Below are 20,000 nucleotides of genomic sequence, written 5' to 3'. Positions count from 1 at the left end.
TTTTCCAAGGACTCTACTTTGCACCGAGTGAGGCTCGAACCCAGGACCTTCCGAAGCGAGTGTCATGTCACTGGAACACATAGCCGCATAAGAAATTTACCTGTGCAAACAAATCCCACTGGTGACCACTCGCCACTAGTTATACACTCAGTAGTGACCACAAAATCGCTTCTATTACACTTGAAGGTCACTTCATCACCAAGCTTGTAAGACTTTCTGGGAAGACTGACCATCTCGCCATCAGGTGGAATGGTAGGAGGTTGACATCTTACATCAACAATATTTTGATTGACCGTTGGAGTATTCTGAAATGATTAAAGAGACAAAATAGGGAGCAGGCGAATCCAAAGGCAAAGGACAAATTCAAAATTCGTTAATACTTCCTAGCAGATATACTAGAACAGAAGTCGAAAACAGGACCTTCGGATCCAAAGCCTAGTGTCATACCACAATAACACATTACCACAATACGCTTCAACTGTCGTAACGTCACTTCCCTCGTAATGACGCATGGTAACTTAGTCATTGGCTCTAAACTATCGGAACAATGGCGGACGCTCTTATGAAATATTTCTCCGACGAGCATAAAGGCGTATCCAGAGGGAAAAAAAAAACATTATAAATCTGATAATGTTTTGACTTTTACACATTCTGATCACAAGACATATGAAAAGTTCTAGCCAGCATGAAAATTAAAAAATACAGATTTTCTTTGTTTAGAACCACAATGGCCGCCGTTGCCGGACAACGTGACATCCGACTATTGAATCCAATTATTACTTACATTGCAGACATCACAGAATGCCTTGGAGCATCCATCAGTATAACACCAAGGCCTCTCGCTGTTGTCAGGGTTACGGCAATAGTTGGATTCCAAGTTACACCTTTCATATCTGTGCATTGTGAAAGAACTCATGTTTCAGTAAATGACATAGTAAGTCGGATGGTGAAAAGGTTTGAACTGAGATATTTCCAAGTTTAGTTAGAAGGTCAAAATTTGATCAAAAATGAGTTCTTGTCATAGAATGATTAGATCAACCCTTTTTGTACATCTTCGGGAAATATCAAATCTTAATTTCACTTCTAAATACGTTTTACAGCTAGTCAAGTTGAAAAGGTTTGAAATTAGAGAAAAGTTGCTGGATACCTTTCCCATACATCTGACCTTATCTTCATAGAAAATCACCCAATTTACTTCAAATAAAAATTAAAATGCTCTCGAGGGCATATGATTTCAGAAAAATGCAAAAACAAAAAAACAAAAAATACTAATCCAAAATGTTCACCTTCCGACTGATTATGTCATGCACTGACATATATATATATATATATATATATATATATATATATATATATATATATATATATATATATATGTATATATATATATATATATATATATATATATATGTATATATATATGACCAATTTTCTTAAAATGGCAACATAATAGGATGGAATTAATCCGACTTGTACTTATTTGCAAGTCTGATACCCCAAATTTTTATGTTCTCATTGACGTTTTCGAAATACTCTCAAAGCAACGCAAAATTTGGTCAATTGCAATAATCTTAAAACAAACCGTAATAGGGACCAAAGTGTGATGTCAAAACCTGGCATTGTAATTATAAAACTGCCATTACGGAGGACTGAAAACATACCTTGCGTAAATGATATTCTGGTTTCAAAGTGATGGCATCTTATTTTCTGGTCTAAATATATGCTGGTCATCAATAAAGACCATCCATCCTCGCTCTTTTACGTCCCGATTTTGTCCATAAATCCTGCTACTACAATAGTTGCGCCATGCTTATGATTCAATATGTAACCTATTCATTATTATTTCTCTGAATTAATGGGTTATGTATACACTTCCAATCATTTTGGAACCGGAAAAGTTGAGCGTGTGACGTCACAACTTTTCTTCCCAATTGGGTTCGGTTATCCGACTTCAGAATAATAATATGTCTATGTCGACATGATCAATAAAATTCAATTTTAAGCTTCGATTCTAATCTATGAATTAAAATTAATGAAACTCGAAACGTGAGTAGCTTCAAAACAGTATGCATACTTATCAATAGAGTATTTAAAGCTGGGGCGTTTATATAGTACAATATCCACTTAACGTCCTCATTGCGCTTTACAAAAGGTCCTTAGTCAATGGCAACACTTAACATGTAGGACGAGTCATGACGCCTGTTAGGCGATATTATATTTTTTTTTCAGACAGAAACAACATTGTTAACGACCACTACTCATTTGACACCTGAGTACTGTGGTAGAATGTGAGTAAAGAGCCTTTTTCAAGGACTCAACTTTGTGCAGCTAAGAGCAGGACATGAACTCAAGACTTTGCGATGTGAAAGTGAGTATCGTACCACAAACCATATAGCGGCATTATTTCTATATAAATAGCTTAGCTTGTGTTTGGTGCCTTTTTAACTATCACTCAGACCCCATATTACCTTATAAGTAACATCACTAGACCATATAGCTGTATTTCTATAAGGTTTAGATAAAATTACATGAATTCGACGTAACATTTACTATTCAGAAAGAAACGTACTCCTTCAGAGCCATTGGGCCCATGGAGCCGGAGTTTATCCTGGTTTCTGTAGCTTGAAACGAACAATAGCATTGCTTGCTACCCTTTGGATAGGACACTGGCCAATCGCAAAGTACTTTCCACCAGATCTAATAGACCCAGCTACACGATCGCTGATGGGTGGACATAAGGGGGTGGGAGGGGGTCAGGAAAAAAATCACAACTGCACCTGGGATCGATCTCAGTCCCTTGCGAATGAAGCGGGTGCTCTACCAATTGAACAATTGGCATTCCCTTTCAGAAAGACGTTCGACCCAAAATATCACCGGATAGAGGGGTGTGTCACATATTATCAATTTGAGGATTTGAAACAATTTAGATTTTGACATACCCTTTTTGGAATGGGCTTATGCTGCAATTACTCTCAGCCCACTTGCTACAGGCTTGGTTGTCACTTGTAACACTAATTTTCCCTTTATAAGTCACACCTTTGTCTTTCCGGTCAAAGCATACGTTGCCACCTGGATATGATATCAATAAGAATAATATATTGATGTTGATGATGATGATGATGATGATGATGATGATGATGATGATGATGATGATGATGATGATGATGATGATGATGATGATAAGTATTTACAAGGGGTCAACAGCAACATTTAGCATGTAGGACGGGACATAACGCCTGTAAAGCGATATTACAATTTTTCGGACAAAGACAACGCTGTTAACGGCCAGGTACTCATTTTACACCTGAGTAATGTGAGAGAATGTGAGTAAAGAGCCTTTACCAAGGACTCAACTATGCGCCGAGCGCAAGGCTCGAACCCAGGACCATCCGATCCGAAAGCGAGTGTCATACCACTAGACCACACAGCCGCATCTAGGTCATATCAGCGTCAGTAAAAAGGAAGAAAATTGGATAGTAAAACTTGTTAGATATACAATCAAAAGGACTTGAGGAAAAAGTAAGACATAGGGGAAATTGTTCAAATAGAGAACATAATATGTAGATTCACAGAGCATACGATCAGTATACTTATTTTGAGATTACCTAAAAGTCTCACCAAGACCAGCACAAGATCCCACTAAGAGGGATACACTCAAATGTTTATAAATCATATTATGAAAAAACAGTACATAACAGAGGGATGATTTACATGGGAAAAAATATCAGCTCATCAAAACTATAACTATACATTCGACTGTTTCCTCTCAGCCAAGGACTCCAGCCAGGGTCAGGATAAAACTAAGTAGTCTCATTCCAAGACAAAGACAGAAAACAATTGGAAAAAAAAAAACAGATACAGGAGGATAGAAGACAGAACAAGTACCTCTCTGTCCACTATGGGAGGTCGGGAACCCCACCCAGTAACATACTCTAGATACAAAATATGGAAGCAAGAGTGTGATGTGAAAAAGTGGAAAAAACTGTATTCTAGAATAGTCTACCTTTTTTCGGAATGGTACAAACTGTTGTCAATTTGAAATCATCGCAATTTACTTTGGTCCATGTTTTGTCTGGATTCATCACAGTGCATGTTTCATTCGCTCCAGTCTTTGTGTTATCTGGAAATGAGTAAATTAATTAATCAGTATTGAACCATGCCTGTGGCTCTAAGATTAGGCTTTAGAATGGATCACGACTGATTGAAGAAAGAGGGAAAGTAAAAGCTGAGAAAAAAATATTGAACAGCAGAAAAAATATTTCGAAAAGGAAAAGAGAAGAGGAATATGTAGAAGATAATGCAAGTGGGGTGGGGAAAGTAATATTCATGATGATGATGATGATGATGATGATGATGATGATGATGATGATGATGATGATGATGATTTATATGAGCATGATGAAATAATTGCTATAATCTTCATGATGATGATGATAATGATGATTATGATGCTGATGATGATTCCTGCAAATGAAAAAAACAAATTAATCAGTATTGAACCATGCCTGTGGATCTAAGATTAATCCTTAGAATGTACGACGACAGATGGAAGAAAGAGGGAAAGTAAAAGCTGAGAAAAAAAATATTGAACAGCAGAAAAAATATTTCGAAAAGGAAAAGAGAAGAGGAATATGTAGAAGATAATGCAGGTGGGGTGGGGAAAGTAATATTGATGATGATGATGATGATGATGATGATGATGATGATGATGATGATAATGAATCCATTAAAAATCACCTTCGTTCCAATTATTGAAGCTGACACTAGTCCCATCTGACCATGTATACATGCCTGAACTATTCATATCGGTGATCCCAATCCATAACTTTTGGCCCAATCTGGTCGTGGATGAGAAAATAGTAATCTGTTCTTTACAAAAAATAGGGTTGGAGTCAAAATTCTTCTTTATACCCCATGTTACAATTCTGCCAACGAGCACGGGATTATTGGAAAATCTATAAAAATTATAAAACTATTTTTTACAGATATATTTATGAGTACCTTTTGACCGAACCTTTTCGTGGAAGAGAAACATTAACCTATTTTTCCTTAAAAATAATATGAACATTGCGTTTTTGGCAAATATAAAACTATTTTTTACAGATTTATTTATGAGTACCTTTTGGCCGAACCTATTCGTGGAAGAGAAAATTAACCTATTTTTTCTTTAAAATAATATGAGCACGGAGTTTTTGGCAAATATAAAAAAAAATATAAAACTATTTTTTACAGATGTATATATCAGTACCTTTTGGCCGAACCTATTCGTGGAAGTGGAGCCTTAACGTCTTCTTTAAAATTATATGAGCATGGAGTTATTGGCATATCTAAAAAAAATATAAAACTGTTTTTTACAGATATATTATTCTTCTTCAAGTACCAAGTCTGTGGCCGACATCGGTGATCATGGTACGCCATTCATCTCTCTGATCAGATAACCTCAGAAAACTAATGATACTCTTCTCTTTCTTTGTCACCCAGCTGTTCAAACTATTCAAATATGTTTTTCTTGGTCTACCTTTACTCTTTTTACCTTCTATCGTTCCTGTTAGTGCAAGATGTTCAATACATTTATGTCGATTTAGGTGCCCTAAAAATTGCATTTATCCTTTTCCTATTGTAAGCATTAATAACCTTTTAGTTTCAGCTTGCTCTAATACTTCTTCATTAGTCATTATATATATATGTATATATGAGACCTATTGACAGAACCTGTTCGTGGAAGATAAACATTAACCTGTTCTTTAAAATAATAAGGTTGGGGTCCAAAATTGTTCTCTGCAACCCGTGTTAAATTTTTAATTTTTAACAAAAAGCCCAGAATTATTGGCACATCTAAAATTTACAGATTGATATTCGAGTAACTAGCAGACCTTTTTGAAAGTTAAGGGTAATTCTATAACCTGTTGACTCAAATTATTAACATTTTAAAATCTGCTAGGGCATAATGATCGGTCATTTGATGTTGGGAATTGCCATCTGGTTGCCCTATTGCCTGATTCATTTAAGCAGATGTGTGGCTGTGTGGTCTTGATCTTGTGGTATGACACTCGCTTTCGGATCGGAAGGTCCTTGGTTCGAGCATCGCGCTCGGCGCATAGTTGAGTCCTTGGAAAATGCTCTTTATTCACTTTCTTTCACCGTACTCAGGTGTAAAATGAGTACCTGGCCGTTAACAGCGTTGTCTTTGTCTGAAAAATTGTATTATCGCCTAACTGTCCTACATGTTATATGTTGCTGTTGACCAGGGATCCCTTGTAAAGCGCTGTGAGCACATTTAGTGGATATTGATCTATAGAAAGCTCAATTAAAAACTATTTTTTTCAAAACAGATGTACTGGACCGAATTTGATACTGTTGGCTCAAAAGATCCATTTTGATTGATGTTAATTTCTACAAGTCAGAAGTATAAGAATCCAGAAAAGTGAGTGGAGCAGACACTTATGTTGGTAACAACAAGAGATGAAGTGAGTAGATAAGTGCCAGAAGACAATAGAGAATAAACATTTTTCGCGGCGGTGATGGGAGTTTGAACCCGCGACCTTATTGGTACGACAACTCCGCCTGGCCGTTGAGACTTCTGGCACTTTTCTACTCACTTCATCTCTTATTGTTAAGTATAATAATGCCTATCCGTAACATCCTTTATTTCCCCACAAATATCGCGGGTTCTCTCTCCACTGTTAAAAGAAATAAACTTATGTGCGGCTATGTAGTCTCGTGTTATGACATGCTCTTTCGGATCGGAAAGTCCTGGGTTCGAACCTCAATCGGCGCATAGTTGAGTCCTTGGAAAAGACTCTTTTCTCACATTCTCTCACCGTATTCATGACCGTCAACAGTGTTGTCTCTGTCTGAAAAATTGTAATATTGCCTAACAGGCGTCATGTCCCATTCTAAATGTTACGTGTTGCTGTTGGTCATGGACCAATTTTAAAGCGCTTTGAGTACATATTGCGCTATATAAAAGCTCTAGCTATATCAAATTTCTTATTCTTAGCTGAAAATTCAATTTCAATCACATTAATAAATACAATGCCGCTTTAAGACAATAAATCACATTTCTGTTATTTTTAATACTTTTCTGCATCAAATTCACCAGGACATAATAACATTTTAGCCCTTTCCTTACCAATCATTTTCAGTATTTTTCCAAAATGGCAAGCTTACCCAGCAGAAAAATTGATTTTTTAAATTCAAACAAGCTCTCTATAAAACAACTTTATGTTCTTATTAATGAAACAAATATCATTCTTCAAAGTTTATGATGTACAACATAAATCTGAATAAGCAAAAATTGGTATATTGTATCGTAGCAGATGTGACGATTTTGCTGTGGGTGGTAAGGAGAGGGTTAAAGCAATATGTCATTCTTACCCCAGTGAAGTAATGGCGTCGCTTTCCTTTTTAGTTTTGGGCATTGCAAGGAATCCATCAACCTTCTGGCATTCTTCCTCTGCATCTTCTACAGATAAAATCTTGCCTACTAATAAACCGTGGCAAGCGTCCTTGACTTTTTTAAATCCAAGTGGACATTCTGGTTGAAAGTGTAAAAAGTAAAAGTAATAACTTCTTGTGTTTTATTTTCCAACAAGATAATCTGGTTGAATGTGTTAGATAAAAATATGAGATAATTAATAGGAAATGAAAGTAGCTATTTCACAACTTTTCAAGGGGAAAATGTGAATGAAAAATAAATGTAACAATTATCTTTCTTTAAGGGAAAAGTCTGATTGAAATTAAAGGTCAATGATAAATAGAGTAATTTCTTGCGGTCTTTTGTTGTTTTGTTTTTTTTCTGAGATGGCATTTGTTTGAAAGAGCAAGTGAAAATAAAATGTAGCATAAAACTGAAAGCATCTGTCAAAAATAAATTAAATATAACAATTTCTTGAATAAAAGTTTTAATCATCAATAATGGCCTGACATATTTTGATTTGATTCAAAGTGGTACTAAAAAATAAATAACAATATCTTTTTTTTTCAAGGGAGTGAGTAAATTCATGAATACTTGTAGCCATTTTTTGCTTTTTTTCCAGTGGATAATCTGCTAGTCAAAATTAAATGTAGAAAGTTCTTGTTTTTGTTTAGTTTTTCTTTTATAAGGAGACATTCCGTTTGACAGCGTCTTATATAGGAAGAGGAGGAGGTGGAAGAGGAGGATCAGGAGGAGCAAGAAGAAGAAGAAGAAGAAGAAGAAGAAGAAGAAGAAGAAGAAGAAGAAGAAGAAGAAGAAGAAGAAGTCGCATATTCCTCTCCTACCCTCGCATTGCAAAGGTTCTCCACTCAGTTTCCCTTCAGGAAGACATGCCTGGTGTTCATTTCCCTTGGTTGGATATGTAAATCTTTCACATGTGTATTTCACAGACTCTCCTGCTGATATGGTTGATTGAGTTGTGAGAGTTATCACGTTAGGGTTGGTGTTCTCTATGGAGCAATCTGTAACAAGAGGTCAACCAGTGGAAATGTAAAATGTTTTGAACAAAGATGAATGTAAAATTTTTTTTTTTTAAAAAGAACAAATTACCAGACATAGAACATTTCGGCTCAAATCCTTCTTCATCTAATAACAAAAAGATTGTGTGTTATGATTATTATTATTATTATTATTATTATTATTATTATTATTATTATTATTATTATTATTATTATTATTATTATGTTATTACTATTATTATATTATTATTATTATTATTATTATATTATTATATTATTATTATTATTATTATTATTATTATTTATTATTATTATTATTATTATTATTATTATTATTATTATTATTATTATTATTATTATTATTATTATTATTATTATTATTATTATTATTATTATTATTATTATTATTATTATTATTACTATTATTATTATTATTATTATTATTATTATTATTATTATTATTATTATTATTATTATTATTATTATTATTATTATTATATTATTATTATTATTTATTATTATTATTATTATTATTATTATTATATTATTATTATTATTATTATTATTATTATTATTATTATTATTATATTATTATTATTATTATTATTTATAATTATGTTTATTATTGGCTAAAGAAGGATTTTGAGCCCATGTTTGGTATTTTGTTCTTTTTTGAAACTGTTCTATTCATTTTTGTTCATTACTTTTTACAGTCCACAGCTTCTAGTCAGCTTTGTATCACAATTGGAAATATAGAAAATTATCCAAATGGCGAGACAATTTAGCAAGACACATCAAATTTGTGCGGCTATGTGGTCTTGTGGTATGACATACTCTTTCGGATCCGAAGGTCCTGGGTCCGGGCCTTGCTAGGCGCCTAGTTGAGTCCTTGGAGAAGGCTCTATACTCCCATTCTCTCACCGCACTCAGGTGTAAAAGAGTAATTGGCCATTAAAAGCGTTGTCTCTGTCCGAAAAAAAATTGTAATATCACCTAACAGGCGTCAAGTTCCGTCCTACATTTTAAAATGTTGCTGTTAGGCAGAGACCCCTTGTAAAGCGCTTTGAGCATGTTTAGTGGATATCACGCTATATAAAAGCTCTTTTTTAAGTTTCAGTTCCCGCTGCGACGTGTGGCATTGAGCAAGTCCCATTACCCTAGTTCACTTTGCGGTGCTGAATTGCTTACCCTTGCGCATGAATTAAAGGAATTAGTTTATCCACTATCAATTATCAAATGGTGTACAAGATTTCTAAATGATCTTTATAATGATGAGGATGTCAGTGATAATATTATGTCAAATATTGTCTGGTTTTTATTTTCCAAATTTAATTTTTTTTTTTCATCATATACTTGGATACACATGTACAAAAAATGAATAGTTAATCAGTAACATATCATTGTCAAGTTTCAATAAAAAGTATTGCTTGAAATAAGATAAATCCAATTTATTAGTGAGGAAATAGAATCGAAAAAAAAGGATTTAAGCATAAAGTCTCCTATGTGGTTTAGTGGTATAACTCTCGCTTTTGGATCAGAAGGTGGAAGATTAGAGACCTGTTCAGAGCGGCGAATAGTTAAGTGCTTGGAAATGGCTCTTTACTCACATTCTTTCACCATACTCAGGTGTAAAATGAGTACCTGCCTGTTAACAGCATTGCATCTGTCCACAAAAATTGTAAGATCGCCTAAAATATCGTCATCATCTTACATGTTAAGATTCGCCATTGTCCAGATACACCTTGTAAAGCGCTTTGAGCACGTTTAGTGGATTTTGCGCTATATAATATAAGAAGACCCTAGAATGTGACTTAGCAGGTTTCATCATTTCAAAGTCTAATCCTTGAATCAAACGCAATGAAAGTTTAGATAGAATACATTCATTTTTGCACTGTAGCCATCGTTAACTAATAGCATGACACTGACTTAAAAATGACGTCAAAATGCCAGTCTTTGGTCACAAAAGAAAACAAATCGTGAGTTGTATTCAATAGTTCAACCAATGGGACCACTTGTTTCTATGAGCACTACTAACGACAACTCACTAGACGGTGCAAAAACCAAATAATGACGTCAAAATGCCAGTCTTGTTGGGTTTCAGTGTCAGGCTATAACTTAAAGATGGCTACGGTTGCACTCGATGACAAATCCAACTCACTTGCTTTTTCCTTAGCACAAAAACACATGTTGTGACAGTAAATCTCAGCAAACATTGGTTGATCTTCACAAAGGGTTGGCCTGTCTGTTAAAAGCCTCTGGCATTGACCTCCTAAAACATCCACACATGCTCCTGTACCTAAGGATAAAATAATAATAATAATAATAATAATAATAATAATAAATAATAATAATAATAATAATAATAATAATAATAATAATAATAATAATAATAATAATAATAATAATAATAATAATAATAATAATAATATAATAATAATAATAATAGTAATAATAATAATAATGATAATGATAATAATAATTAATAATAATATTAATAATAATAATAATAATAATAATAATAATAATAATAATAATAATAATAATAATAATAATAATAATAATAATAATAATGATAATAATAATATATCTAAGCCGTTTATCACAATATTACGTTTATTTATAGTGGGTTACATTGATCGTGGTAAACACTGATCAGGATGCCGTATTCTTGGTAAGGAAATTTACACACATTGTCTCTCTGGAATCAGGTGTGGATGAGTACCTGACTCTACCCAAGCCAATACTAAGTAGGAGGGAGCATGCGTGCAAAAACGATGCCTAATACGTTATTAGGACTGTATAAAATGGATTTATGCTTCAAAATGGCTTGCTTAGGGAATAAATGTAATAACCTGACATTGCAGTTTTTTAAAGAAAAAAAACCCCAAATTTTGCAAGCTAAAAACAGCTAAATTTGCTTAAAAATTGCAAAATTTGCGATTAATTTTCCTAAAATCCCACAATTAGTTCATGAAAGACAAAGGTATTTGTTTGTTTTTAAGGGTTTCACTACGCTTACAACAAATGTAAGGTCATACCAGCGCCAGTAAAAAGGAAGAAAATGAGATAGTAAAAAAGAAACTTCTCTTGATTAATCATCTTTCACGTTCTGCACGAGCTATCAAATTAAAAGAAAAATATCTCTGTTTTTAAAAACAATTATTAATGTCTTTTAAAAATTATCATTGTTGGGGTTTTTTTTCTTTGCAAAATCTCAATATTTGCAAACATTTGCCATGGAAATCAGTGATATTTTGCGAAATGATGCAAAAAACTGCCATGCCAGAATAACATGAAGCGCATTGACCTTAGTAAAATCGTAAAAAAATCACTATATAAATGCTCAAATCTAGAAGACAAAGACGTTTTTGATGTAGCCCTCTACCTTGTATAATGCAGATGAATGAATAATAAGTTACTGATTAGAAAATGAGCAGAATATACCGCTATGAATAAAAATTAAGTATCACAAAGTACTCAGGTGAGTCCCAATAGCTCAGGTGGTTGAGCGCTCATTTCAAACAGAAAAGGGGCCGATATTGATTTGGGGTGATGTCCATATTTTTTTCTGTCCACCAGCGGTGATAGGACAGCAGGGCCGGTTAGATCTGTCGGATAGTACTTTGCGATTCAAATAGTGTCCTATCTAGAGGGTAGCAAGGAGTTGCTATTGTCCCTGCCATAATTTAGAAAGTTGGTACACTCCAGTACCACGGGCTTAATGAGCGGCTATGTGACCTAGTGGTATGGCACTCGTCTTTGGATCAGGAGGTCCTGGGTTCGAGTCCCAAACAGTGCATAGTTGAGTTCTTTGAAAAGGCGCTTTACTCACATTATCTAACCGTACTCATGTGTAATATGGGTAGCTAGTCATTAAGAGCATTGCCTCTGTTTATAAAAAAAATGTAATATTGCCTAAGAGGCTTCATCAGAGTGGAGGAAAACTGGAGAGAAATGTGGAACAGGGAAACCCCAAGAGGAGGAAACATCATAAAAGATCCAACTAGAAGAGTGCCTGCATTCCACAACACCGGGAAATACTGGGTTTCCTCAAATCGCCTCTTAACTGGAAATGCCAGAACTGCATCAATTATGTGCTGGCGGAAACATGGGAACAGTGATACCTGCAGAAATGTCAGGCAGCTCCAGAGACCAGCTATGAAACCGTCCTTAGGGCGGAGGAAGACTTTCAAAGCTGGATTGACGAAATGAATTCCGAGGTGTAGCCAAAGCTACTAATACTACTATACCATGACTATAACGTACCTAAAGGTATTGCACATACAACAGCGGTGGTCACATAACAAGGAATGTCATTCCATGTACCGTCGAATCTCATTGAAACACACGTCTCGCTCCAAAAGTGGTTGGGTTCTCCTAGGAAAATATATTTCAAAGTGAAAATATGTTACAGAGAATGCCATAATCAGTCGGATGGTGAAAAGTTTTGAACTAAGATATTGCCAAGTTTATTTAGAAGGTCAATGTTTTATCAAAGATGAGTTCTTGTCATAAATGATTAAATCAACCCTTTTTGTATAATACATCTTTCGGAAATATCAAAGCTTAATTTCACTTCTAAATATTTTTTACAGCTAGTCAAGTTGAAAAAGTATGGATTTGAGAAAAGTTGCTGGATACCTTTCCCATACATCTCACCTTAACTTCATGAAAATCACCCGATTTACTTTAAATGAAGATTAAAATGGAATATGAAAAAAAAATGAAAATCCAAAATTTTCACATTTGAACTGATTATGTCATGCATTGAAACATATTAGCAAGGAGGTAGTGTGGTAAGATAAGGATCTTAAAGGATCGGTGCGGCTAAGTGGTCTAATGGTATGACACTCGCTTTCAGATCGGAAGGGCATGGGTTCGAACCTCGCTCGGTGCATAGTTGATTCCTTGGAAAAGACTCTTTATTCACATTCTCTCACCGTATTCAGGTGTAAAATGAGTACCTGGTCGTCACCAGCGTTGTCTCAGTGGGAAATAAATTCTAATATCGCCTCACATGCGTTGTGTCTCGTTCTACATGTTACTTGTTGCTGTTGGTATAAAAACGATATGTGCAGCACATCATAAAATAAGGAAAAAACGCAACAGTGCTGATAAGAATGAAGGAGATTGATGATGAAGAAGATGGTAACAGTAATACTTCTTCATACTCTTCTATACTACTACTACTACCACTACTACTACTACTACTACTACTACTACTACTACTACTACTACTACTACTACTACTACTACTACTACTACTACTACTACTGCTGCTGCTACTACTGCTGCTACTACTACTAGTACTACTACTACTACTACTACTACATACTACTACTACTACTACTATACTACTACTACTACTACTACTACTACTACTACTACTGCTGCTACTACTACTACTACTACTACTACTACTACTACTACTACTACTATACTACTGCTCTACTACTACTATACTACTACTACTACTACTACTACTACTACTACTACTACTACTACTACTACTACTACTACTACTACCACTACTACTACTACTACTACTACTACTACTACTACTACTACTACTACTACTACTACTACTACTGCTGCTGCTACTACCACCACCACTACTACCCTTTTGTAAAGCGCTTTGAGCACATTTAGTGGATATTGAGATACACAAGAGCTCTAGTTTCTTTAAAGGTGTATATGTACAGTGCCAGGCAAAGATAGAAAGAAAGATACAGCCAAAAAAATTGAAGTTTTTTTTTTTTTTAATCCAAAATTACAGACCACCTCGACTGGGGATCAAACCACAGATTTTCTGATTACCGGTTGACATGAGTCTAGACATGTAAATGAGTCCTGTTCTGAGCTGTGCATTGTTGAGTTCTTGAAAAAGACTTGTTACTCACATTCTCTCACCGTAAACATGTGTAAAATGAATACCGGCCGTTTAACAGCCTTGTCCCTGTTCGAAAAGTATGTAATATCGCCTAACAGACGTCATGTCTTGTCTTAGATGTTAAATGTTGCTGTTGGCTCGGGAACCCCTGTAAAGGGCTTTGGGCACGCTTTGTGGATGTTGCTCTGTATAAAAGATTACGTTTTTTGTTTGGTTTTGTTTTTGTTTTAAAACACTTTTTCAGATCGTTATGAAAAAAAAACACCAAAATAAAATGACATATTGTCCGGTAGCCTTATAGATAGAATGAAGTTGACGTCACTCGGGTCTTTGTTATTGCTTTTTGCCATCTTCAATTATAAGTTATTCTCACTAAACTGTATTAACCACACTATAACCGTTTATGGTTACACATAGTTTTGTGTGTTGGTCCTCTATTCTTCCGGGTGGCAATATTGTGAGCTTCATAGCCAAGCGCACACTATCTATAGACATACATACTACAATGATCGTAAAATTCTAGTGATGGTGGGCGTTTAAGTAAAATATCATTTCTGCCCACCAGAACAATCTTGCCAAACACTAAACTATGTATAACCTTAAACAATTATAGCCTGAGAGACGTTGGTGAGTAATTACAAGCCAATTAGCGCTCTGAAAACAATTATATCTAATAAATTAATCTTACCATAGCGCTTTACCCCATCTAAACAATCACTAAGCGATTTACATTGACATGTAGATAGGTATCAATTGAGATAATAATAATAATAATTAATAATTAATAATAATAATAATAATAATAATAATAATAATAATAATAATATAATAATAATAATATAATAATAATAATAATAATATAATAATAATAATAATAATAATAATAATAATAAAATAATAATAATATAATAATAATAATAATAATAATAATAATAATAATAAAATAATAATAATAATAATAATAATAATAATAATAATAATAATGTTAATAATAATAAATAATAATAATAATAATAATAATAATAATAATAATAATAATAATAATAATAATAATAATAATAATAATAATAATAGTAATAATAATAATAATATAATAAAAATAATAATAATAATAATAATACTAATAATAATAATAATAATAATAATAATAATAATAATAATAATAATAATAATTATAATGATGATGATAATAATAATAATAATAATAATAATAATAATAATAATAATAATAATAATAATAATAATAATAATAATAATAATAATAATAATAATAATAGCATAAAGACAGTGAGACTATGGGTTGACTAAGGCTTCGGTTAAACTGTGCTGAATTCAATGCTTGCTACCTTTTGCCCAGTTGCTCCATTGTATTTTTGACCCGTTGTTGTAATAACTCCATTTCCCATTTTCATTCTTACTATCAATTCCTAGCCAAATGTTTCCAACTTTTCTGAGGACATATTTCGAAATAATTGAAAGTTAGAATTAAGATATTGCAGGGGGAAAATCTATTGTTTATGATTATGTAATTCTGGTATTGAAATAAAAACGATATGTGCAGCTCATCATAAAACAAGGAAGAAACGCAACAGTGCTGATAAGAATGAAGGAGATTGATGATGAAGAAGATGATAACAGTAATACTTCTTCATACTCTTCTATACTACTACTACTACTACTACTACTACTACTACTACTACTACTACTACTACCACTACTACTACTACTACTACTACTACTACTACTACTAACTACTACTACTACTACTACTACTACTACTACTACTACTACTACTACTACTACTACTACTACTACTACGTCCACTACTACTACTTATATTAATAATAATAATAATAATAATAATAATAATAATAATAATAATAATAATAATAATAATAATAATAATAATACAATTACCACTACCACTACTACTACTACTACTACTACTACTACTACTACTACTACTACTACTACTACTACTACTACTACTACTACTACTACTACTACTACAACAACAACAACTACTACTACTACTACTACTACTACTACTACACTACTACTACTACTACTACTACCACTACTACTACTACTACTACTACTACTACTACTACTACTACTACTACTACTACTACTACTACTACTCCTACTACTACTAATACTACCACTACAACAACAACAACAATAACAACAACAACAACTACTACTACTACTACTACTACTACTACTACTACTACTACTACTACTACTACTACTACTACTACTACATACTATACTACTACTACTACTACTACTACTACTACTACTACTACTACTACTACTACTACTACTATTACTACTACTACTACTACTACTACTACTACTACTACTACTACTACTACTACTACTACTACTTACTACTACTACTACTACTACTACTAACTACTACTACTACTACTACTACTACTACTAATACACCACTACTACTACTACTACTACTACTAATACGACCACTACTACTACTACTACTACTACTACTACTACTACTACTACTACTACTACTACAACGATGACGACGACGACGACGACGCCACATCGTCTTCCCTTTCCAGTTCAGAACTCCTTGGAAGTGGGTAAGGAAATTAGAACCAGTCTTTTTTTTTAATCACTTTTCCCCTATTTAATATTTAGCATATAACATAGACCACCATGTGATAATACCGTTTTGAGGCAATGGGTCACATATTCAGTATCTTTTTATCATCTAGACATAAAATCGAATTGAGATTGTGAGTCATTATGAGACATTTGTAACGCTTCGCCTCAAAACGGTATTATGACAGGATGAATTCGTTGTCTAAAATGTAATTTGAAAGCCAAACATGACTAGGCAAGTACGTTTTTAGTTTTCATCGTCTTTAGACACTAAATTTATTTTCATAAATAAACCCTGTAAAATTAAATCCATTTTCGTATTCTCCACTAAATCTTTGATTTTGCACATTTAAGTCAACATTGACATAATACCGTTTTGAGATGGTAATTCATATATTAAGTGACCAATTACCTCAAACTAATAGTTTTATATATACTTAGGCAAATTTGGATTATTTGTAATACGGAGCTATAATACCACTAGACCAATCGTGAGCGAATCTTGCATGGTGTTTACAATTGACATGAAGATGGTTTGCATGTGTTACGAGATTGATTAGACATAATGATGATTTTTAAAAAATATGCTTCAACAGTAGTGACGTAACTTCCCTCGTAATGACGCATAGTAACTTAGTAACTGGTTCTAAACTATCGAAACAATGGCGGACGCCCTTATGAAATACTTCTCCGACGAGCATAAAAGTGTATTCAGAGGAGAAAACCATTATAAATCTGATCATATTTTGAGTTTTATACATTCTGATCATATAACATGTGAAAAAGTTCTAGCCAGCATGAAGAATAAAAAGTACCGATTTTCTTTGTTTAGAACCAAGCTGCTCGTTGCTCGGCGGAGGTGACATCAGACTAGTGAATCCTATTTGTTTTATTAAATCCCATCAAAAACAGACGCCATTATTTGAGCACGATGGTAGTGTTTCAAACCTTTCAGTTATTAATTATGACAATGAGGTGGGAGTACTTGCATTGAATTGATACCATTTAGTGTTTCATCTCATTTGTTTGAATACAATCTTTTTTTAGTTAATATTTTTCCGTTCCTAACTCATGGAAAGAATTTTACAATACGTGAGAGAAATATATAAAATATAAAGATAGAAAATATCTCTCCGTGCCCAAATTTTTAGAAAAAAGTGAGGTTTTCTTATGAAGTCTAATAATTAATTGTCTATTAAGGCAAGAGAAATTGAGTTCAACTTTAATTCAACACTTGAATCAGAAAATTTGAGTTGATGGACTTATCATCACGTTCATCGTGTTTGTGAGGTTCTGTGGTCTAGTGGTATGACAGTCGCTTTCGGATCGGAAGGTCCCGGGTTCGAGCCTCGATCGGCGCATGGTTGAGTCCTTGGAAAACGTTCTATACTCACATTCTATCGACGTACTCAAGTATAAAATGATTACCTGGTCGTTAACAGCGTTGTCTGTGTCCGAAAAAAAAATAATATCGCCTAATGGGCGTCATGTCCCGTCCTACATGTTAAGTGCTGCTGCTGTTGTCCAGGGACCCCTGTAAAGCGCTTTGAGCACGTTTAGCCGATATTGCTGTGAATAAAAAAGCTCAAAGCTCAATTAAATTCATCAAACGGGCATCGTTCATTGAAAGGACAGCTACGATTGTAATATGATATAATGAGGTATAATCCACCTCTGTCAATAAAACATATAAACATTACCAAACTACTTGTTTTTTTTTTTCTCTGCAAATTAGCAATGACTATGAAAAATGTTTTTTTCTCTTTTTGAGGAAAAAAATTTACTTTGTCTAAAATTAAAGCCTTATCTCCACTGAGTAAAAATGTTTTTGAATTTTGAAAATCCATTCATAAATAAACAAGTTATGCAGTTTCAAAGGTGTCATTTATTTGGATGACCCGCAAAGAGGAAAAAACGCGAAAATATGGGACGCTTTTTCGGCATTTTTTTCGACCTTTGGTTGTATCTTGCGTAATAAGTGAATTAAAAGATTGAAACTTGAAGAGCAAATTAGGATGGTGTTTTGTAAAATACGGGAAAAGTACTCGTCATATTCATATGAAATTTTACAACCAAAAAGAAGAAATGTTCATGTATTACCTTGTCAGCGACAAAACCTCCACGCCCGGTAGTTTTAGAAATATTTTACTCCATAGAGTAAAAATCTATTTTTAACGGTTTTCTAGTAATCGCACGAGTTTTGTCGCTTGACATAATCTAAAATGACTTTTTTTCTAACTGTGTGCCAACTTTCAGTCATATTCATCGATAAACAGGGTCGTAATTGATTTTTAATAGCATATACGAAACGGCTTCGTCCCATATTTTGACGCGAATTCGGGCACTTCGTGAGCGAAAAAGAGGCCCAAAGATTTGTGCGGGATAGTCATTGCTACTGCAAATTTAGTCTTTTGCATCTAAGTAACCCAAACAAAATACCATTTTGGAGTGATGGCTCAATTAATGAATCTGTTTACGATTTTCGGTAAATTAAACTGTTCTCTTTCAAGTTCGTTTGAGTTGGTAGTTATACACACATTTATATACACATGCCAGCTTTCAGTACGATATTAAAATTAATTAAAATGAGCTTTTATTCAGCGCAATATCCACTTAACGTGCTCAAAGGACAAGACATGACGCCTGTTAGGCGATATTACAATTTTTCGGACAAAGACAACGCTGTTAACGACCAGGTAATCATTTTACACCTGAGTACGGTGAGAGAATGTGAGTATAGAGTCTTTTCCAAGGACTCAACTATGCGTCGAGCGAGGCTCGAACCCAGGACCTTCCGACCCGAAAGCGAGTGTCATACCAATAGACCACATAGCCGCACATATTATCCATCTCCTTCAATGTAACGTAAGCCAAAATCCATACCTTTCTCTTGAAATTTTGTCTTTTGCATCTAAGTGACAAAGACATTATAACATTTAAGGTAATGGGTCGATATATCTGCATACGATATTCCGTAAATAAAACTGTTCTCTTTCAAATTCTTTTATATCCACAGGCCAATTTTCAAAAAGATAAAAGTCAT

At 33.7% G+C, this 20,000-nt stretch overlaps 1 protein-coding gene across 7 annotated transcripts in view; it reads right to left on the bottom strand.

The window, feature by feature from the left end:
- LOC144974395 (uncharacterized) overlaps positions 1-20,000 on the bottom strand; it is a gene marked incomplete at its 3' end in the record, with an annotated part of 142,128 nt that overhangs the window by 49,547 nt on the left and 72,581 nt on the right. For all 7 annotated transcript variants that reach the window (XM_078917236.1, XM_078917235.1, XM_078917240.1 and 4 more), the window contains 10 exon segments: positions 101-305; positions 785-893; positions 2,940-3,069; positions 4,004-4,120; positions 4,738-4,838; positions 7,378-7,537; positions 8,263-8,439; positions 10,595-10,732; positions 12,703-12,813; positions 15,673-15,776. In XM_078917236.1, coding sequence (XP_078773362.1) covers positions 101-305; positions 785-893; positions 2,940-3,069; positions 4,004-4,120; positions 4,738-4,838; positions 7,378-7,537; positions 8,263-8,439; positions 10,595-10,732; positions 12,703-12,813; positions 15,673-15,776 — 1,352 coding nt within the window.

The sequence above is a fragment of the Berghia stephanieae genome, chromosome 6, assembly GCF_034508935.2.
Source record: "Berghia stephanieae isolate SIO BIC M18660-M18661 chromosome 6, UCSD_Bste_1.3, whole genome shotgun sequence".
Taxonomy (NCBI): Eukaryota; Metazoa; Mollusca; class Gastropoda; order Nudibranchia; family Aeolidiidae; genus Berghia; species Berghia stephanieae.
The sequence above is the reverse complement of the archived record's forward strand: the minus strand, read 5'-3'. Positions and strand labels throughout refer to the sequence as shown.